The 22,900-nt window shown below is 38.0% G+C and overlaps 2 protein-coding genes across 3 annotated transcripts in view; both read left to right on the top strand.

Annotated features, from left to right (window-relative positions):
• Positions 1-1,258: 1,258 nt before the first annotated feature.
• On the top strand, positions 1,259-19,792 carry ARHGAP11A (Rho GTPase activating protein 11A). Its single transcript, XM_039247260.1, has 12 exons — positions 1,259-1,905; positions 5,269-5,339; positions 7,415-7,511; positions 8,490-8,743; positions 9,359-9,522; positions 9,685-9,831; positions 10,375-10,449; positions 11,227-11,391; positions 14,020-14,149; positions 14,859-14,967; positions 16,748-16,886; positions 17,291-19,792. The coding sequence occupies exons 1-12, from the start codon at positions 1,777-1,779 to the stop codon at positions 18,865-18,867; spliced, it is 3,057 nt and encodes a 1,018-aa protein (XP_039103191.1). The 5' UTR covers positions 1,259-1,776; the 3' UTR covers positions 18,868-19,792.
• Positions 19,793-22,688: 2,896 nt separating this feature from the next.
• Positions 22,689-22,900, top strand: part of LOC120241880 (neuroendocrine protein 7B2) — a 61,047-nt gene continuing 60,835 nt past the window's right edge. For both annotated transcript variants that reach the window (XM_039247262.1, XM_039247261.1), the window contains exon 1: positions 22,689-22,778. The gene's annotated coding sequence lies outside the window, so the exon portion shown is untranslated. The remainder of the gene's footprint in view (positions 22,779-22,900) is intronic.

Raw genomic sequence — 22,900 nt, 5'->3', positions numbered from 1 at the left:
ACCATCCCATCTTTTTTTTTTTTTTTTTTTTATCAATTTCTGATTTTTCACATCAGTTCATTGGTATGTTGCCCCTCCCGCATCAAGGATCTTTTATTATACCCTATCATGGAATAGTATTCCCTTCCTTCCTACTCTTCTCTCAATTGATAATTATTCCCTCATTAATATAATTACTTAATACTCTCCTCCCCAACGCCCCCAAAACTGTCTAGTTTTGCTCTTTATCCTATACCATACTGCATAGTAGACGCTCAATAAATAGTTGTTGCAATGTAGCACAACGCTTCACTTCCATTTTATTCCCATTTCTCCAGAAAATCCTCTTTAGATTGGGAAAGGTGAAACTCCTAAGGTCTGAACTCCTAAGGGGGCAACAGGATTCTAGAAAAACGTTCCCTACTTAATTCGCTCATTCGGGAAATACCCAGGATACGGTGTAGGACTGGAGCGGGGTTGCAACTCCAAATCCGCCAGTGCGGCTGCCGCCTCCCGAGGACTTCTGCCTCGCGCACTCAACTCTCCCAGGACAGGGCTTCCTTGTGTGTTTGACTACCTGTGCGCTAAGATCTGAGCGTCGCCATCAGTTCCTCAAATACGGACCAGTTTCGAACCACTCAAGGCCCTCCTTCAGGGCTCCCCAAATCGGCGTTTGTGAACCCTGACTCAGGCTGTCTCACTTCGGGTCCCGTAGCATCGGTTTCTCCGTTAGAGGGCCTTCAGCTCAGCCAAGTTCCAAAAAAATTAGAATGGGGTGTCTATCACATTTCCCCGAATGTATTGTCTCAGTCGCAGGCCAGGTGTATTAAAATACGCTTTAAACACTACTGTCCTCCAAAAGTATGGCTATGAAACAGCAAGTGGAACTCACCTTTTTTTTTTTTTTCTTTTCTTTTCCTATTTCGTTGCTGTGCCCACCACGCCCTCCGCGTCTCAGGAGACAGGCAGCTCCTGGCCACTCTCTGAGGTCCTGATTTTGAAAAGAGAAACGGGCCAATCAGAGCGCGGAGCGCTGTTTGGCGCTGCCATTTGAGCCTGGTCTGCAAGGGAGGGTGGAGAGGCTGCGGCTCCCGAGCTGCAGGGGCGGCGAGCGCGGAGGCATGAGAGTTGCGTGGCTTCAGTGAGCACACCGGGATGTGCCTGCCGGGCGCCGCAGGCAGGCTGCCGGGGGAGGGAGGGAGCGGCCTGTGAAACGGGGTGACGGCGGCGACCAGCCCGGGCGGGGACCGGGACTGGAAGAGGCACCTGAGCAGCCGGCTGGTCCGGCGGCGGGGCCGGGGCCGGAGACGTGAGAGACGCACGCCCAGCTGAGCCTGCCAGCGCAGGAGGGCCGAGGAGAAGGGTCGTCTTTTACGGTGGGGAAAGAGACAAGGGCGAAGTGACGATTGGAGGAAACGATCTTAGGAAGTGGCCGGAAGTGGGGAGAAGCTGGTAACAGGCGTCGGTACAAGGAACGGAAAGGATCGGGGAGAAAGAAGGGAGGTCTGTGTAAGTAGCCGAAAGGATCGAGTGACAAGAAAGAAGGGTGTAAGTGAAGGAAAGGTGAGCGGTGGCTAGATCAGAGGGAAGCAGGAGAAGACGGTCAGTGGAAGTGGATAGAGGACCGAGCGAAAAGCCGTGGAAGTGGCTGGGGTCCGGGATCAGAACGGTGCCAGACTTGGCCGGAAGGCAGCGGAGCAGAGCGCAAACCTGAGCGTGTTTGGAAATTGGAAGACTTGGTGGCGAACGAGGGTCAGGACTCCGGTCCTGCCTCAGAGAGTGGGCGACGTGTCCGGGATGTGGGATCGGAGGCTGGTAAGGTTGGCCTTGTTGCAGCAGCTTCGGGCTGTCTATGGCATTAAGGTCAAGAGTGGCCGTGGGCAGTGCGATCGTAAGAGACATGAAACAGCAGCCACGGATATAGCGGTAAGTTCTAGGGAAAGAGGTTTGGGTTATTAAAAAAAAAAAAAAAAAAAAAAAAAAAAAGGCCTACCCTGTCCATCACTTATTACAGGTCATGCTAAAATGTTCATTCTGTACGGATCCAAAGGATCCAAAAGAGAACGTGGCTAAGCGTGACTAGTTCAATCCAGGTGGTCAACTGCTGAGATTTAAAGAATGGCATTGTTGATTCTTTACAGGGATTTTTGATCATTGAGAAAGTTGTAGGGTTTTTCAACCTCACGACATTGACATTTGGAACTAGATAATTCGTTCTTTGGGGTGGGAGGTGGGGGCTGTCCTGTGCATTGTAGGATGTGTAGCAGTGTCTCTGGCTTTTACCCACTAGATGCCAGCAGCATCTCCCAGTTTTGACAATTAAAAATGTCTCCAGGTGTTGCCAACTTACAAGTAGACCTTGGGAAGGGAGACAAACAGTACCCACCGCACCCCTCACCCCGCCTGCTGTTTTAGAATAGGATTTGGAAAGGGACAAAGGGGATCAGTAAGTTTTTAAATCAGTCGGTAGAGGAGATATGAAGAACACTGGAAATAGAACAATAGAAATATCTCTATAGTTACTAATTTGAAAAAAAATAAGCTTGCCGCTTGGTTATTTTTGAGATATAAAGCTACGTTTTAAAGTGAGTAAATTGAGAGGGCAGTGTGGAATGATTAAAAAGCCGTTGATTTGAGGGTGGTAGAAGCCAGAGGATTTTGAATAAAATTTCATTATCTCTCTTGCATCATCAAGAACTTAATTGTGAAAAATAAAATATAAAGCATTTGATTTTAACTGTATTTGGCTAATTAAGTGGTATTTTTAAGTATTTAGAGATGAAAGCTAATAAGATTTGCACAGCTCTTAGTTTATAATTTCTGAAAGAAAATAAGTACTTGGATAAGAAAGGTAGTAATAAAAATGATTTTATACCTCTTAATAGCTTATAGATTCTGGAGACAATAATTTTTGTTTGCAGCTTAGTGGCAATGTGTTTGTTTATATGTAAAAACTAGAGTGATTTCTTCTGGTCATAAAACTGGTTTTCCAAGGTCTCAAATATAATTGATTTTGGAAGTGTTTGAAAGAATTTCTATCTGGAGTTTTTATGCCCTTTAAGAAAATCAGTGCCTACTTTTAGAGTCAGATAGACCCGAGTTTGAATCCTGCTCTACCCCTACTAGATGTGTAGTCTTGGGCTGTTTGTCTAATTTTCCTAAGCTCCAGTTCCCTGCTCTATAAAATGGGAATAATGATATCTCTCCTTGGGTTATTTAGGGGATTTAAAAATGATAAGATCTGTAGATTGGACTAGCACAGTGCCTGTCACATGCCACTTATTCAGCTAAAGATAGCTGTTAGGGCAATCATTGGTCTGTATCCTAATGGGTACTCACTCAGGCTAGAGATTGTAATACAAATATTCTAATGAATATTAAGGTCAAGAGTGGTCGTGGGCAGTGCAGTCGTGGGCAGTGCAGTCGTAGGAAACATGAAGCAGCAGCCTCGGATACAGCGGTAAGTTCTGGGGAAAGAAATACACAAGGTCGTTGTGTTATAAGAATGGGAACAGCATAAGTAATACTTGAAAACCAGATTTCTTGTAGTTTTCAAAGTGTATTCAAATAACATCGTAAATGATATTCCAATACATAAAATTTAAAGAGCATTTTGTTAGTTTTTTTAATGAGATTACAGCAATTATCGTGAGGCCATTATTGAGAATAATAGACTTGAGGAAAAAACCCTGAGTTCTGTATATGTTAAGATATCTATAGACTTATAATCATCTTCAGCATCTGATTTTTGCATTTTGTTTGGTTTTATAGTAGCAAGAAAATTCTGATTTACCCAAATAAGTTTCACAAACTAACATTTTTTTTAATAGCTCACCTTGAAATGGTAATTGTAACAGCAACAAATGTTCTGAGAATGCTTACTCTATGTCAGACACTACTATAAACATTTTACATCTTTTAATTCATTTAATTCTGTCTATAACTCTGTGACTTAGGACCAATGTGAAGATGCTGAAGCATAAAGAATTAATTTGGTCGAGATCATTCAGCTAATAAGTAGAAGAGCCAGGGTTTAAAACCTGGCAGCCCTGCTGTTAGGAGCCTGCTCCCTTAAGCACTATACTCATCAATGGAATGGAGCCAGATGTTTGAAAAGGACTAGCAAGCTTTTGTTACTCTGTTGAAAAATTAACAGTGCTGAATGATTTCTTATTGGCAACATAAGGTTAAATAAAGTGCTCTTATCACATAAGTGCTTCAAGAGCATTGGTGGAGAGCAGATGCATCTAAGCTAAATCAACCTTTATGAGACTAGGTATCCCACTTATTCAATTCTGTATAGGCAGATACGTACGGGCTTGTATTTATTTTTAAATCCAGGGCAAAACTACAACCTTCTTAATCAGTAACACATTTTTAAGAAGTTTGAATGCATGCACAAAGATAGTGGCAGATTCTTTATTCAGAAGTGTGTAATGTACAGATTTTACTCTTGGATCTTCAGTGTATTATTTGAATGTGACTTTTTATAAATACTTTTCAAAGTAGTTAAAGAAATGTGAATTAAATGTCTGCAGAAGAATCCTTGTCTTGATTACCTCAGAACATAGTTTGAATAGCACTTTTCTTTGGAAAAGAAGATCAGGTCTAAAAATAACCACTTCTGATGTAATTTTAGGAAGTACCCAATGAGTGACCAGAATTATCATTATCAATCAATTTAACCTTTTGTTCATCTTAGTATTTATAAGGTGGAGGAAGGAAGTATAAGGTCAGTGTTTATAAGGTTACTGAAAGAACCTGTCGTATATTTGTAGAAAACATTAGTGTTTTAGCCAAATTTTGTTTTAAGAATTTCCTAACAAAGCATTAACTTGATTGATTTTCTGTTATGGGATTGGAAACTGATGGAATGTATTCCATTGCTTCAGTGCAATGACTTTCTGTCTCTTTTTTTTTTTAATTTTAATTTCAATACGGTTAACATGCAGTGTTACATTAGTTTCAGGTATATAGTATAGTGATTGAACAATTGTATACGTTATTATTCGGTGCTTATCATGATAAGTCTGCTCTTAATCCCCTACACTTATCTCACCCATTCCTTGCCCATAATGACTTTATCTTGACTATTTTTGTACTCCTAGCACCTAGCAATGTTTAGCATATACTAGTTACCTTTTACCAGATGTACTTGTAGTAGTGGTTTTCATTGTCTTGATTGATGATTTCACTTTTTTAACATTTTCTGAGGTTTTTAATTTGCTTACTATTTAAGAAAACTTTCACCTAATATTTGTGTTAGAATAACTGAATTTGCCATTTTAGGGTAAAATATTTGGAGTACCTTTTAATGCATTGCCCCATTCTGTTGTACCCGAATATGGACATATTCCAAGGTAAGCTAAGTTTGAGATGAAGAAAAAATATTTCAAACGTGTCTTGAGTGTTTAAAAATAAATAGTTGATTGACTCTCAGACATTTGTTTTGAACTAGCAAATGATTGAATATCTCAATATTAACTAATGTAAAAATGTTTTTAAACTCTTACGTATTTTATCTTTTTAATTTTTATTAACTCCTAGGATTGAATATAAGTTTTAGTAATAAATTAAATGTTGGAAAGCAAATTATTTTTGTTCTACTAAGAGTGTTTAGTTCTATACCAATTCTTGTGCTGCAGTTCTGACTGTACTCAGTAATATACTGAATTTCCAATTTAGTTACAATTTATTTATGTTTTGTTTTAGAAATGTTGGATGAGAGTATTTTTTTCTTCTATACAACTTTTTAAATTTTATTAGGTTTTTAAAATTTTAATTTCATTATAGTTAACATACAGTGTTATTATATTAGTTTCAGGTAAATAATACAGTGATTCAACTGTTCTATACATTACTCAGTGTTTATGATAGTGTACTCTTTAATCCCTATTTTACTCTTCCCCTCACCTACCTCCCCTCTAAACCATCAGTTTGTTCTCTAGTTAGAGTCTGTTTCTTGGTTTGTCTGTCTCCCTCTCTTTTTTGTGGATAAAAGAATATTTAAGCTAAGATTCAATAGCATTTGTGAATACAAATTATGTAACACTTGAGCTTTTCTATGTCACTGTTTATTTAAAAGTAACCTTTTAGACTAACAGCATCAGAAATTACTGGAGAAGTTTACATCTTAAATGGTTTAAAGACACATGTAAGGAAATTATCTTAGCTCTTACTAATTAATTTCCCCTCTATCCAAAGTAGGATTTATTCTGGCTACTCTAGTTCAGTAACCTAGGTTTTTAACTGATGCATTGTACAAAAACATTTATTGAATACTTTGCTGCCTTGGAACAGTTTTCCTTCATTCAGCCTATAAGTGTAGATTAACAGTCTACACCTCACAATCTTCGTAAGGTGAGCACTTACTATTTTGCTTTTTAAATGACCTATGAAATGTGTGTTTATAATGATTTTCTACCTTTAGAATTGCAAAATTCTATCCCCGGTAATGATGATTAAATCTTTTTTGTATTTTCTATGCCTGCTTTAAGCAAACAAACTTTAAAGTCTGTCAGGCACCCCTGGGACATTCAGCCATTGTGCACCAGTACAATGCTATCAGTTGCTTGCTGCTGACATCTATTCTTACTTGTTCATATCACCTGTTAACTATTAAAGCTAACATTGATGGTTAAAATTTGTTCTATAGTATAAAGAAATTGAGCACACACCTCTAAGTATGAGAAGGATTGTAAGGACTAGAATATATTTGACTTTTCTGAGAGGTAATGTTAGAATGAGAAAACCATGTTGCCTTTTTGGGGGCCAATGTAGTAGATGGTAGGTATTTAAAGCTATGTATTCTCTGCAAGGTTACACAGGAAGAGAGGGTAAAGAAAAGAAGAAGGCCTTAGGGCCCTGGGTCATACTAGCATGCAGAGGTCTGGCAGTTAAAGAGGAAGAAAAGGAGTTTGAGAAGGAGCAGTTAGGGGGACAGCAGGAAAACTGAAGTATCATGAAAAATAATATTATCAAGAAGCAGGGAGTGGTCAAGCATGTCAGGTGCTGGCAGGACAAGATGAAGACAAGTGACCATGGGTTGGTGACCTTGTTGAGAGCTGTTTTGTTGGAGTAATGGGGGTGAGAGTCTTATTGGAGAGTGTTGAGAGAGACTGGGATATGAAGCAGAGGCACTAATAAAAGACACATCTTGTGCTGTGAGCAGAAGCAGAGAAATGAAGTAGGATTGAGAAGGATGTAGAATTAGGCAGCTTATTGAAGTCGTCCTGGATAAAAAGATGGGCCATAGACAATTTAGGAAGCAAAAAAGACAGCTAGAGGTAACCTTTTTATCACAAAGATTGAAGGGATTTCTGATACCAGAGCTTCTGAAAGGGGGACAAAGCTTAGTCTGCTCATGTACTTGGGTTGGAGAACAGGATTTAGTAAGATGCCTATCTGGCCACCTGAAAAGATTTCTTTCTTTCAGTTTTCTTGTTGATGCTTGTACATCTTTAGAAGAGCATATTCATACAGAAGGGCTTTTTAGAAAATCAGGATCTGTTGTTCGTCTGAGAGCCCTAAAGGTAAGCATATTCTTGAACTGTTATTTTTCATTTGTACCACTTTTTGATTTGGTTTTTAGAATTTAAATATTTATGGGGCCCCTGGGTGGCTCAGTCGGTTAAGCCTCTGACTTCAGCCCAGTTGTGATCTCACAGTTCGTGGGTTCGAGCCCCGCGTCAGGCTCTGTGCTGACAGTTAGCTCAGAGCCTGGAGCCTGTTTCAGATTCTGTGTCTCCCTCTCTCTCTGACCCTCCTCTGCTCATGCGGTCTCTCTCTCTCAGAAATAAATCAAACATTAAAAAAAAAAAAAAGAATGACTTATAAAAAGAATTTAAATATTTAGAACTATTGCATAATTATTAACAGAAATTGAATTTGCAAATAGCCTTTTTCATGGCAGAAGAACCTTTTTTTCTAAAAGGAATTATACAGCATTTATAGAATGCTTTCTTTTAAGTGTTACTGAGATATAATTGACAAATATTTAACTTATACAACTTGGTGTAAGTATATACTGTGAAATGATTGCCACGATCTACTTATATAATGCCTTAAAAGTTCAGACTACACTCAAATTCATGGTCCTTTATTGCTATAAAGTACTGTATGAAATGAAAAAAATATTTTTTGATTTTAGCCTTCTAAAATGGCATTTATATACTAAAACATGCATTAAGAAAAATTTATGTTTTTAATATATGTATTTTAATGTTTATTTTTAAGAGAGAGGGTGACAGAGGATCCAAAGCAGGCTCTGTGTGACAGCAGAGAGCCCAATGTGGGGCTCGAACCCATGAACCATTAAGTCATGACCTGAGGTGAAGTTGGACGCTTAACCGACTGAGCCACCCCGGTGCCCCAAGAGAAATTTATTAAACCTAGCTGTCTAGAGTATAACAAAGGAGATATATATATATATATATATTTTTTTTTTTTTTTTTTTTGCAGTAAACTCTTATTAAGCCCTCAAATACTCAAGATTATGCTATTTATTTCAGAATAAACTGGATCATGGTGAAAATTGCCTGGCTTCTGCACCACCTTGTGATGTTGCAGGACTTCTTAAGCAGTTTTTCAGGGAATTGCCAGAGCCTATTCTTCCAGCTGATTTGCATGAAGCACTTTTCAAAGCTCAACAGTTAGGAACAGAGGAGAAGAGTAAAGCTACATTGCTGCTCTCCTGTCTTATGGCTGACCACACAATCGATGTGTTAAGATACTTCTTTAGCTTTCTCAGGAGTGTTTCCCTTAGGTAAGTGGTTAAAAGTCTTAGGAAATGACAGTTTAACTTGTTAATTAGCTCAATTTACCCTTAAAATTAACTTTGGAATGGAAATTTTTCTTAAATTATTTATTTCCTTACTATAAGAAGTATACCTGGTATAATATAAGAATCAGTGATTTAGTATTTTCTCACTGCCTTAACATCATCATTATGAATGGCTTATTGGTGTCAATAGGATTCTTTGTCCACAGAATGGCTTCAGATGACGATTTTTTTTTTCCTTCTCCAGTTTGTCCCCCCTCTCAGCTGTCAGTGAGCCTGCTTGTTCTGGACATGCTTGTAGCCTTCTAATACAGTTTTTCTGTGTGTGGTTTGAAGACCAAATACACAGGTTCAATTTGCATGGAAACCCAAAGTGTGGACTCCATGGTTAGCATGGTTTTTATGATACATATTTAAGCATATAGGAGCTATTTTTGGTTATGTCTTATTTCAAACCAGTCATGTAGATGGATAGACAAAGGGTAACTATTTTGACTTGTGTTTGACTGATAAAGTACGAAGTCTTCAAAGTGTGCTCAATATGTTATTTTAACTCTCTTTTTCTCTGGGTCAATCTAAGAAAACCTTGTTTCACTTAAGGTCCAGTGAGAATAAGATGGATAGCAGCAATCTTGCAGTAATATTTGCACCAAACCTTCTTCAGACAAGTGAAGGACATGAAAAGATGTCTGCTAACACAGAAAAAAAGCTCCGATTACAGGCTGCGGTGATACAGACTCTTATTGACTATGCATCAGATATTGGTAAGATGTAGTTGCTTTATTAAGCAACAGGATGTATTTGAAGGAGATCCCATATTCCTCCAAGTGAACTGTGAAGACAACTGTTAGAAAGTTGATATATACTATTTGAACATTTTGAGGGAAAGTGGAGGAAAAATTTTAACTCTGAACATTTTTGTTTAGGGCATGTTCCAGATTTTATCCAGGAAAAGATACCAGCCATGTTGGGTATTGATGGTCTCTGTGCTACTCCGTCATTAGAAGGTTCTGAAGAAGGTGAATATGAAACTCCTGGTGACTATAAGAGAAAGTCAAGACAAAGCGTAGGAGGTAAGTGGCAGTGTCAGTCCCCTTTGGTGGAGGGACAGCAATATGCTTTTATCTAAAATGTGTTTAAATATAACAAGACATAAACTGGTGTATTATCTTTTGGGTGCTCACGGCATAGTTGGAAAGACATGACACATGCGTGTGAAAACCAAAAATGACAATACAAGCTTATATTAAATGGTAAACCTTTAGCACAAATGTGAAATGTGTTCAAAGGAGAAAAGATCCCTGGGCTGTAGTGATCAAGGACTCCAAGGAAGAGGTCAGACTGAACCTTATTAAAAAATGGGTTGAGTCTAGGGGAATTGGGGAGAGGGTCAGAATACTTGAATCCTATTACAGATAAGAAGGATGCTATGAAGAAAGATTTGTGTAGGGAAGTAATCTATCTGTGTCAGTCAACAGGCTCACATGACTTGAGTGAGGGGTTCATTGTGAGCTGACATAAACTTAGGTGCTGGAAAACCACAAATACTAATATGAATTATTGGCAACAGGTAAATGTTACATTATAATTGATTACATATGTGCTTTGTGTTTCAGATTTTGTTAGTGGAGCGTTAAATAAACTTAAATCTAACAGAACACCCTCTCTTACACCTCAACAAGAAAGAACTGGTAGGTATTATATATTTTTTACTCAAGTGCAAATTTCTATATCATAACCTAACATTTTGGTTTAATCAAATCCAAGTATTATTTTTAGTAGAGATACTGTACTATAATACCATGTTGTGACATTATTAGTTACATTGGATATAATGAACCCAAAATTGTAGGTAAGAATTTCTTTTAGTCTTTTGTTATATCTTTAGTCTTTTAAATCATGCTTTTCTGTTGAATGTAAGTTGGATGCTATTGAATATGTGAAAATAGCTCCAATCTCATTTTTGTTTTAGAACCAGAAGTTTATTATTTTATCTTCCAGTTTTTTTTTTATCTTGGTTTGCTTGTGGGTGAAATTATTCAAGACAGTAACATAATAGACAATATGATCATATTTTTTTGTTTTTCAGATTGAATAAATTTAGTGGTTCATACTCAGTTATGATGAAAAACAAAATTAACATGTAGATCAGTTTTGTTTGAACTCCTTGATTATGATTTTATTCCATATGTTAATATTCTTTAATGTGGATTATATACACCTTTCAGTCTATTTGGTTTAAGTTACTATTGTTTTTTAATCTTGTCTCTTTGTGACTTTCCTCTTTTCATTTTAAGTAATTGCCTGGTGTTAATTTAGTTATAACATATATTGATAACGTAAGCATATTCCCTTCCTTGGTTAGCTCTAAGTAATGGCTTTATAAGAAGAAATTATATAAAGCTTTAGTACTTTATCAACTTTGTGGGAGAAAAAAAAATTGCTTTTTGTTTGTTTATTTTTTTCAGCTCAGCTATCCATATCACCCATGAATCTTACACCAAATGCTAAGCGTAAACTACCAGTAGATTCTTCTCACGGTTTCTCCAGTAAGAAGAGGAAGTCCATCAAGCACAATTTTAACTTTGAGTTGTTGCCGACTAATCTCTTCAACAATTCTACACCAGCATCAGGTAGCAAATAGAATTTGTATAATTGGGTTGTAAATATTAACATGAATGCCTATTCTACGCAAAGTGCTATTCCATATTCTTGCTACTCCCTTTAGGAACTTTGGCTTTATTCTTTTTATCAAGTCTGTGAATTTTTATAAAGTCCCCTAACTTTTAAAATAGACACTGGTTCAATATTATTAATGTGTATATGTGTATGTTTTATGACCATGCCTTTTGAAAGTTAGGATAAATAACTCAGAGTGAGAGTTTGGGCTTCTGTGTCTAGCACTGGTGCTCACATAGTAGGTGACGGGACATCCTGAATTCTACTTTAGTTACTTCCTGATCTGTTGCAGTGGCTGTGTTGCTATCTTCTGTTGAGACTGCCAGTGTGATTTTATCTAAATGCAAAGTGGTGGGGTATAGGAGGAACCATTGTGGGTGCTGTTGAAGGGAGGGGGTATATTTTAGTTTTATACTCAAGCAGCTTTTATAAAAAGCTTTACAAACTTTTTTTATGCTGTTCCTTGTGGCATGGTTTCCAGATGGTTTCCTGACTCCGCCGTTTTCTTCCAAATGACCTCTGAGTTCCTAATGTGGCCAACCAGAGCCTCCAGAAAACAATAGAGTTTTGCTAATTTGAGTACCAGATCTTTGTTAATGTGATCTCAGATTGAGTTGGCTCCTTTAGCAGGTGTAGAATGTAAGTTGGCTTACAGTCAGTCTTACAAGTTAGCCTTAATGATCAGCCCAAAAAGAAATGAAATTCTAAGCCCAGAGTCTTCCATCTCACATTTGTCTCACATTTCGTCAAAATGTGAGTGATCTCTCATTCTTTTAGGTTTTCAATGATTTCAGTTAATGTTGAGAGTTTTACTCTGACTTTGTTAGCCAAATGATGTGATCTTCCCAGAAGCTTTTTGTTTCTATTATCCAAAAAGTTTAGATTTTTTCCTTGTTTGTTTAATTAGAAAGTTGAACAGAATAGCAACTTGTTCTTTATGATCCTTCACAGGTTCTCTATGAGTTGTTTAAATGTATGATAAGAACTCTGAGGCTCTGTCTGTATTTCTTTGAGTATTCAGAAGTTGGAGACTTAAGTTTTTTAAACTTACTGTTTTCTTAATTAAAGTTTTTTCCACTTTGGAGTACCATTCCCAAATGCCCAAAGTGAATTGTAATTCTACCTGCCTCTGCTTATAAGCATTATAATATCTGCCCCAAGAAATGAACCTTTTGATTCCTTCTCTCCAAGCTCCCCACAAATAGTTTAAACATTTTTGTGTTACTGGAACATTACTATGAGCCTGCTTAATCAATGATTTTTTTTTCATAAAAAAATCAGTAAGTTCAATAATCGTAATCCTGTTATTTTAACACCATTTTTCTTTGACCATACTTTTTCAGCTACAATTCAGTAAATTCCATCTGCAAAATTGAAACTATATTGGTTTCTAATTTTGGATAATAACAGATATGATGCTTTTTTTAAATCTATAAAGGCAGTTATATTAATCTATAATCCATGAAGTTCCTATTTATAATTTTTTTCCTGTATGTGTGATAACTTTGCATTATTCCATATATTCTGGCTGTGCTTCCTTGTGACCACTACAGCCCTAGAATAAGCTAGCTACGTCACACTGGCTATATTACATTGGCCTCCAAAATTTTTGTTAGCCAAATGTACCCAAAAATCTCTGTAGTGGTTGGTTGTATTATTTTCTTTCTGTTTTTGCAACTGAAAAAAAAATGCTGTCTCTGGGGACGGGACCTTTGTGAATTTTTTATCAATACGAGTGATTAGGCAAGTGGTTAGGCATATTTTATTTAAAAAAAAATTTTTTTTTATTAATTTTTTTTTTTTTTTCTGAGAGAGAGAGACACCGTGAACCAGGGGAGGGTCAGAGAGACAGGCAGACACAGAATCTGAAACAGGTTCCAGGCTCTGAGCTAGCTGTCAGCACAGAGCCCAATGTGGGGCTCGAACCCACTAACTATGAGATCATGACCTGAGCAGAAGTCCGATGCCTAACCGACTGAGCCACCCAGGCGTCCTGGTTAGGTATATTTTATAATTGATGTTTGTTTGCCAGACTTCAGAGTCAGGTGGACAGCAGTTGGCCAGCCAGGTACATACTGGATACTCCGACTCTAATTTGTTTTTCAGTAGCTCATTTTTGATAATAGCAATAAATTAACATTATGTAACATAGGTACTGTGCTGAACATTTCACATATATATAACAATAATTTTTATATTTACTCTAGAAGTCCATTTTCAGAGCAGTTTAGTAAGTGGTGGGACAAACTCAAGTCTGTCTGTCCGGAAAGCTTGCTCTTTCTCCAGTCTGCAGTAGTGCTCACACCTCCCTTGTATTCTTAAATGAGTTTAAAACAAAACTCTGATATAAAAGTCATGTTTCATTTGACCCTTAATTGCCAACTAAAAATTCAAAGTAAGAAATTGATACTTTTTTTTTTAAGTTGAGTTGAGCTTATTTGGCTTCTGAAGTTTCTCACCAGAAACTATGTGATTTTGTTGCTGTAGGGTTGGAAATTAAGACCTTAAGCCTAATTGCTATTAATATTTTACAGTTTGAAAAGAAAGTATGTGTGGTGTATTATATGTGGTTATTTTTATAGTTCACATTGATACAAGCCCCGAAGGGTCAGCTCAGAGTTCATTCTCTCCTGTAGTCATCAGTGGAAACGATTCGATCAGTACAAGCGTGCTAAGGCGAAGTAAGAGGATTGCAAGTAAAAAAGTTTGCAGGTAATTTATCCAGGACATTTCGTTTTCACTGGATAAACATTTGTTTATAAATGATAATAAAATACTTTGTTTTCCTGCTGAGACACATATTTCAATGATAATTTAAAAAAATTCTCTCTGCCTTTATTGTCTTATTAATCACTTGCCCTTTGTATATACTCCAGAGAAAGATTCTTAACTTGAATCCACTTTGCTTGCTTAAAATCCTATTGTATGTTGATGTGTGTAATTTTTAAATTTCCTGCTAATATAAAGGCTAGTCTGTTCTGATGATTCTGGTTTATAAGTGACTAAATAACTCTTGTGATAAATAGGAGAGGGCACTTTATATACGTATTATAATGTGTTCCTATATTGTATTTCTTTTTCTTTTTTAAACATTCGTTTATTTTTGAGAGAGTGCCAGTGGGGGAGGGGAGAGAGAGTGGTCAGGGGATCCAAAGTAGGCTCTGGGCTGACAGCAGCGAGCCCTATGTGGGGTTCAAACTCAAGAACTGTCAGATCACGACCTGACCAAAAGTCAGATGCTCAACTGAGAGAGCCACTGAGGTGCCCCCATATATGGTATCTCAAAGCTTAACTGATTTTTTAGAAAATTATTACACTGTTTAATTACTAGCAATATAATTTGCTCTGGACTTTCAGATTTCATTTTGTGAGAATGCTTCCAGTTTTTATGCTGATGTTTTTTAATGCCACTCTTTTTTAGGGTAGAATCAGGAAAAGCAGGCTGCTTCTCTCCTAAGATTAGTCGTAAAGAAAAGGTCCGGAGATCTCTTCGTTTGAAATTTAGTCTGGGGAAAAGCAGCAAAGACCTAGTAAGTGTCTTTTACCATTTCATTCATGTCCATATTAGCGTAAAGCTGTAGACTTGATGGTGAAAGACCCTCTCTGCCCTGCCTCTCCAGCTACAGTCCCGATCTCTACTCCCCTTTATACCAAATTGTTACACATGAATTGATACCAATTGTTTCCTCCTTTTCTGTTCTGCTTAAACTGATTCATTCCAGTGAGGGTTTTATCCCCAATGCTCAATGCAGCTGCTCTGAAGGTCATCCATGACTTCAGTGGTGCTCAAACCAGTGACCAGTCCTTGTTAGATTTCACCTGGCTAGTTACTTGCTCCTCTTTCACATACTTCCTTGCTTCAGGGACACTTTACTCATGATTTTCTTCCTTCTTCACTGGTTACTTTTCTAATTCCTTTACATTAGAACACCCAGAGCTTTGTCCTTGGCCTTCTCTTTCTCTTTCTACTCAGAGTGCTCATTAGCTTTAAACGTCCTATATTTACTTAAGACTTCCAGATTTATATCTCCAAACCAAAATGCTTTCATGAACAACTTGACTATTGCTTAACACCTGCCTATTTGACTTCTCTACTTGGATGTCCATCCAACAGACAACTCACCTGTAACCTGTCCCAAATAGAGCTCTCAAGATGCATTTCTTCACTGTTGCTATTTCTCCAGTCGTCCACCTCCCCACCAACCACTCTCCTACCTATAGTCTTCACCATCTTCCGTGTGGCGACTCATCTGGTCACTTCGGCCAAAAACCACATAGGCATTCTTGACTCCTCACATACTGTATAAAGCATTAGGGAATCTTGTGTATCTTCTGCTGTCAGAATATATCCAGACCGATTCTCACTGGCACTACATTTCCAACATTTTCTAAATTCTGTCATCTCCACTCGGATTACTGCAATAAGCCCATACTAGTAGGTCTGTCTGCTTCTACCGTGCTGCAATACTATACCCAGAATTATTCTTTTAAAACCCAAGCATAGTCCTGTCACTCCACTGCTCAGAATCCTCCAGTGACTCCTCATTTCACCTGAAAAAAAGGTAAAGTTCTTAGTTTACATGCACCTCTCCACGGGACTGGTTCCAGCCTGGCTCTCGGAGCCCTTCTCCTGCCACCCTCCCTTGCTCACTCAGCCTCCCTTGCTCACTCAGCCTTTTGTTTGTCAAACGTGCCAGACCTGACTTCAGCCTTGGAGACTGTCCTGGCCTTTGTTCTCCCTGGAATGTTCTTCCCCCTTTTATCTTCATGGCTCTTACCCTCTAATGCTTCTCTTTACTCAGAAGTCATTTTCCAGTCACCCTGTTTAAAACGACAGCCCCACCTTTTATCACTCCAGAGCCTTCTTACCCTGCTTTACTTTTCACCATAGCCCTTCTCACCTTGTGTATTGTATAATATACGAAATAATTTATGGTTTTTCTTGTCCTGGACAAAAATATCCCTATCTAGAATGTGAATTCTGTGAGGCTAAGATCTTGGTCTGTTTGTTTTGTTCACTCACTGTTGTGAACAGGTCCTGGCACACAGTCATCACAAAAGAAATTTTTAGTTAATGAATATGTGAAGCTGTTTCTATTTTAGATCATAAAATATCAACTAATAGCCACGTCAAAAGCTTAACAGTTTTCATCAACATGCATGGAAGTATATTTGTGTTTGCTGTAAACTGTTTTTCAGTTTTATGTACCTTTTTCTATCAGCTGTTTAGGATTTACTTGGTCTTAATATTCTGAATTAAACTAGGTTTATTTCCTGACCAAAGCATTTTCCATTTTCTTTTCTATACAGAATGGGTGTTCTGGTGTCAATAGATATGAAAATGTTGGTCGACGACTTGCAAATCAACAAAGTTTAAAAAATAGGATTGAATCTGTAAAAACAGGTCTGCTTTTTAGCCCAGATATTGATGAAAGATTAACGAAGAAAGGTACATCTACATGATATTGTCAGTTTTATGCAAAAAAAACCTACTTTCATTGCTTTTCTGAAAAATTTGTTCCAGCTTTTTTGAGATAATAATTGACATATAACCTTCAATTATTTTTATGGTAAAATATATTAAATAATGTGCTGTTCTAGAAATTAAAAATTCATATTTGAAGAGTAAAAATGTTTGAACTGGGATTGTATTTTTGTATGAACAATTGGAGGAGGCTTATAAATATAAATCCAGAAAGTTTCACATTTTTATACTATACATTATCCTTTTAACACAAATCCTTAATTTATTGAAATTAAATGCTTAATACCTTTATATGCCATGTGTTTGAATAATACTTGTAATAGGTTTCAAATATAAATGATTAAAAAGACTGAACTGCTTTATTTTAGGTTCAGCAAAGATCAGTAAGTCTGAGGAGAACTTATTAACCCCAGAGCGTCTAGATGGAAAAAGTTACCGGATGTCTTGGACAGGACCTACTAATTCCAGTTTTCAAGAAGTGACAAATGAAGTTTCTCCAATCAAGGGAAATCTTGAGGTAGAAAGCTCTTCCTCGGAGCCTGATACTTCAGTTGAAAAGTTACCTGTTAGTTCATATGAACGCACCCCTTCTAATATACAGGATAAGCATAACAGTGTAACTGGAAGTTCTCTTAGTGGGGATGAAAATAACTTGACCACAGAGACTCTGGTGAAAATTCAGAAAGCATTTTCTGAATCTGGAAATAATCTTCATGCATTGATAAATCACAGGCAGTCATCAATAACTAATGAGGGGAAAGTAAAGCTAAATGAAACGTCTTCTACAGAATACAGCCCAGAGAGAAATCTCTTTGAAACTAATGATTTGACTGTGATAGAATCAAATGAACATCGAACTAGTAAAGATGAACATGGTTTCTCAGAACGAGACATCTCACTACATCAAACTCAAAAATTGGATAGAGAAGCAACTATAAAACATTATTCAACTCCTGTGAAGATTGAACATGGAGAAAGCATCTGTTCAAATATACCTAAAGATTGTTCAGTCAAGCAAGAGTTGCCTAGTGATGAACACATAAAGGAACAGCAGGCCCCGAGGGATAAAGAAAATCCTGAATTAAAGGAGAACGAGAATAGGATGGAAGAGAACGTGGCGAAGCATGCAGCTTCTAGGGAGGATGCAGCCGGCACCTCTTCCTCAGAGCACACCATGTGTAACATAACAAACTTGTGCAAGCATAGGCCTGTGAGAATTGTTAAGCAGCAGTCGGTGGTGGAAACCTGCAGCACCACGGTTTCTGAAAGCTTCCAAGTGACAGAGCGTGGTAACGTGTCAGACCACATACAGTGGTTTAACAGGCTTTCTTTAAATGAACCAAATAGAGCAAAGGTTAAGTCACCTCTTAAGTTTCAGCGTACACCTGTTCGTCAGTCTGTCAGAAGAATTAACTCCTTGTTGGAGTATAGCAGACAACCTGTAAGGCCCAAATTGGCGAGTCTTGGTGATGCCCCTTCTCCTCTGGTTAAGTCCGTGAGCTGTGACAGTGCTCTTTCCTCTGGTATGGAAGGTACCTCAAAAGATTCCTTGATTTCATATACCAAATCAGGTCCTAAAGAACAGAAGTTTACAGAGTGTGAACAGGCCAGTGTTGATGCAGTTTCAAAATCAAGCATGGAGTTAACTTCTAAATCTTTCCCAAAGATGAAGGGGCACCCGGATTCCACGAATGCTTCTCTTGGGTCTGCCAGAGTTTGTAAACGGGAAGTGGTGTCCAAAGGCCAAATTAAGGTTCCCTTGGATGACCTGACAAATCATGACATACTAAAATCTGTTGTAAATAATAATATGGGCTTTTCTCCTGGGATAAATAGAGTCCTTAGGAAATCATCAGAAAAAGAAAGGGTCTGGTATAAAGGTTCTCCAAAAAATCCTATAGGAAAAGCTCAGCTACTACCAACGAGTAAACCTGTAGACTTGTGATTGGTAGATGTTAATACTTGCTGTTAATGTAAATAAAATTAGCCGTTGGTGATAGGACTTGCAGGATAATCTGCATGTTAGTTTGTTAGCTCAGGAAGATTAAGTGATCGATTTTAATTTCACTGCACAAGCAACTTGAATTCTTATGCTTGTATACATGACTGTTTTTGTTTTTCTTAATTATGGCAGTATTTAAACTTTTTAATTGTGATCTCTTCAAGCAGAGGTTACATTTTACCTTTTGAAACAAGCTGTTGGCTGGGTTTATGGGAAATTAATGCTTAAAAATTGTATGAATTTTACTTTAAGTGTGATAGGAAGAGTGAACGAGTTGTGCCTATTTCCTGTTATTCCTCCTGAGTCAGAGAAGGTTTCTACAAGAAATTTCTAACCTGTAACGGGCAGCGGTATGCCCTACAAATCTTATTTCTTGAATTACATTGATACTTATGGTTTATGCCAGAATCCCTAGAAATTAACTTGCATCAGTAGCATCTTAATCTTTTATTCCTATTTGGGGCAGAGTAATTGGGTTTACATGGTCTGTAGATGCGTACAGTGTGTTCCTCTGGATGAAGAATAATGGCTAAAGCAGAATAACGACTCAGAAGTGCTCTTAGAGAATGATGCTGCAGAAATATTTGATTACTTTTGAGCCATACTATGTTTTATAGGTAATTTGCACAAATACATTTGTAGCTGTTTTGTCCAATATAGAACTTAAAATTATTTAAGGAAAAATAAGGTTGGAAATTTTTAATCAAGGTGATTCTTACATGCACATGCTTGATTTTATAATTTAAAATAGGTGATGTGCCTCTGTACTTTTAACGTGAATTCGTAACTTTTGATTCTTATAAAAGCCTATAATGGTTTTTGTCTGATGTGTAAATGTTATTTATTTAGCATAAACATTAAAGGTAACCTTCTGGAAAATGACTTGTCTGAATCTCTAATGACATTCAAAATACCTTTTAGAATGTAACCCAAATTGTTGAGCAAATTTATCTAAATTTATATTTTAAATTATAAGCTAAAAATCTGTAAGGAAAGAATAACAACAATGGTGGATATTCTCTAGGTTTTAGAGGAAAGAGTATTGCAGGCAGAACAAACCACTGAAGACAGTTTTACAGGTCAGTTGTTAGAACGTCACCTTCAGATAGTGGAGTAGAATGGAAGAGCATTGCTCATCTACTCAGAACAGCCAGAGTAATCAGGTGTCTGCTTGGCCAAGTTCTACTTGAAAGCAGTATACCTGTTTTATTTCAAAGTTATTTCCTGTCTGTCTATTACCTAGGAATCAACCCTTTCTCACTACCAATAAGAATTTGACTTCTATAAAGACTGAAAACCTGTATATACAAATACCATGTTTATCTGACATCAAAACAGGTTTGTGATATAAACTGGATATGCATTTCAGGTGTTTATGGTATTTCTGATAGAGATAGGAAACATTCATAAACATTGAGATATATGTTGTCTGATTCAGAGCAGTTTTTTAAACTTCACCTTCCCTCTGGATAAACTTTTAAAAATGTATTAATGTCATTTTATGTCCATGGGTATGGGTGAAGTGTTGAACTGGAAGACTAATTCAATCAGAAGGCAAAGGAGATTAAGTGTACAATTAACTGAATTAGTGGCTTTTCTGAGGGATTAATAATGAAAGATATTTATTTTTAAAAAATCTACCCGCATATTACTCCCATTTTTGTTACCTGAAAGCTAACAGTATAGGAGGACTATGAAGGTAAGAAAATTGGACAGTCAGGAAAGTTAAATTTTACAATTGATCTCTCTCCTCGTTTTATATAAAATGGAGATGTTACTCATCTCATGAGGATATTTGGTCAAATGGTATGTAAACATATTTAGCAAAGCTGTGTCCTATGGACATGAGAGGGAGCCTGAGTGGCTCAGTCGGTTAAGCATCCAGCTCTTGATTTTGGTCTCACTGTTTGTGGAATTGAGCCCCAAGTCAGACTTGAGCTTTCAGCACAGAGCTTGCTTGGGATTCTCTCCCTCTCTCTCTGCCCGTGCCCTGCTCATGTGCTCGCTGTCTTTCAAATAAAGTATGGATGTAGGCAAGAACTTAAAGGATTATTTTCACTTTGTTATTTACAAGTGTAAATAAGGCTCTAATACAAATTTATCATGAGGAACGAACAATACAATTACATAGGACTTAAAGTAGGAGGCTGCTGGACAACATTCTATAATCACTAAATTTAATATAGGCGTTTGATCACCAAGTCCAGGATATCAAATTTCAGGGGCACCTGGGTGGCTCAGTCAGTTAAGCATCTGACTTTGTCTCAGGTCATGATCTCATGGTTCAGGAGTTCAAGCCCTGCATGGGGCTCTGTGCTGACAGCTTAGATCCTGGAGCCTACTTTGGATTCTGTGTCTCTCTCTCTGCCCCTCTGCTCACTCTCTCTCTCTCTCTCAAGAAATAAACATTAAAAAATGTTAAAAATAAACTATCAAATTTCATATGAAACCTTCTGGTGTAACTCAAATTTCCATTCAACACAAAAGCAGTAACTTGTGATGGCTTCTCCATTTTTCCAAGCACAGAATGAAGATAACAATAAAAATGTTAAAGTAGGGGTGCCTGGGTGGCTTAGTCGGTTGAGCGTCCGACTTTCGCTTAGGTCATGATCTCGCGGTTTGTGGGTTCGAGCCCCGCGTCGGGCTCTGTGCTGACTGCCAGCTCAGAGCCTGGAGCCTGTTTCAGTCTGTGACTCCCTCTCTCTCTGACCCTCCCCTGCTCACGCTGTCTCTCTCTGCTAGAAATGAATAAAACATTTAAAAAAAATGTTAAAGTAAAATTCTGGATTGAAACCTTTAATAATTTAAACATTATTAAACCCCAGCAGGGTGTTTGAGCCTAAAATCAATAGACCATATTTGTCCTGTTGATTTAGCATGCACTGAAACAAAAAGCTGGAAATGAGCATCCATGAAAGAAAAGATAGTAGGAAGGAGGCTTGGTTTTAAAATCTAAAAGGTCTTGTGTCTTGTAGATGGGAATGGATTTGCTGCATAGAACTAAAGAGATCTGGATTCTAACCTCATCCAGGTACTTAATTTTCTGGCCTCCAGGGTACTTTGCTCATCCCCAGTCTTGAACGAAATATGCCATGCCCTATGGTTTTACATCTCAGTTTTGAATTTGGACTAAATTCACACGTTCAAGGTTGCGCCACAAGTCTTTAACAAAAAATTTGGATCTACCTGGATAAATTTCTGCAATATGCAGGGAGTTCAATTTCTGAAGAAATCTTACTTGATAGTCGGTGTGGAAGTTTAGAAATAACACTTAGAACTAACACTCCTAGAGGTTTTCGTGTGGTTTTGGCGTCCCATTTTTAGCGGAAGTTTCTAACAATTTTTCTGCTCCGTGAAAGGGCATCTGAAAGCACCCATATGCGTTCTATCATTGAAACGTCTTAAGACCTCTTCATCTTTTGTCTCTTACCATTATTGCCCCCTTCGTCTTCAGGCTGGAAGACTTAAAAAAAAAAAAAAAAAAAGCTAAGAAATGGCAAAATTAAAGATCTGGTATTGGGGGCGAAGGACAAAAGTGGCGATCTGGCACACTGTTGAGAAAACTGCTTGAGAAGAGATGAATTACGTTCACAGGGGGTCGACAGATAAAGAGCCTCCAAGACACGTGTTTGTGGGGTGCGTGGGTTGAGCGCCGAGTGGCTCACTGCAGAGGCACCAGCACCTGGGTAGCGTACAGGTGCGAGCGCGCTTGGCGGCCTCCACCTGCCGCAGGGGCGGTGGGGGCGGAGCTAAGATGCGGAGGGAGATGACGCACGCGCGATCCAGATCCCCACGCTCCCGGCTGGGCCCTCACCCAGCCCCCGACCGCAGCAGAAGCCTCCGGCCGCCCCGCGGTGAGTCCTGCCTGCTCGACCCCCCGAAGCCCACCTGAGACGCGGGTTTTACGGGATTGGGAGGGGAGGGGGCGTCCTGCTGAAACTGTTGAGCTGGAGTCGGAGGGCAGACAAGGCTGGGT

The sequence above is a fragment of the Hyaena hyaena genome, unplaced genomic scaffold (genome assembly GCF_003009895.1).
Source record: "Hyaena hyaena isolate Hyena2069 unplaced genomic scaffold, ASM300989v1 scaffold_292, whole genome shotgun sequence".
Classification (NCBI taxonomy): Eukaryota; Metazoa; Chordata; class Mammalia; order Carnivora; family Hyaenidae; genus Hyaena; species Hyaena hyaena.
Note: the sequence above shows the minus strand (reverse complement) of the source record. Positions and strands in the feature narration are given on the sequence as shown.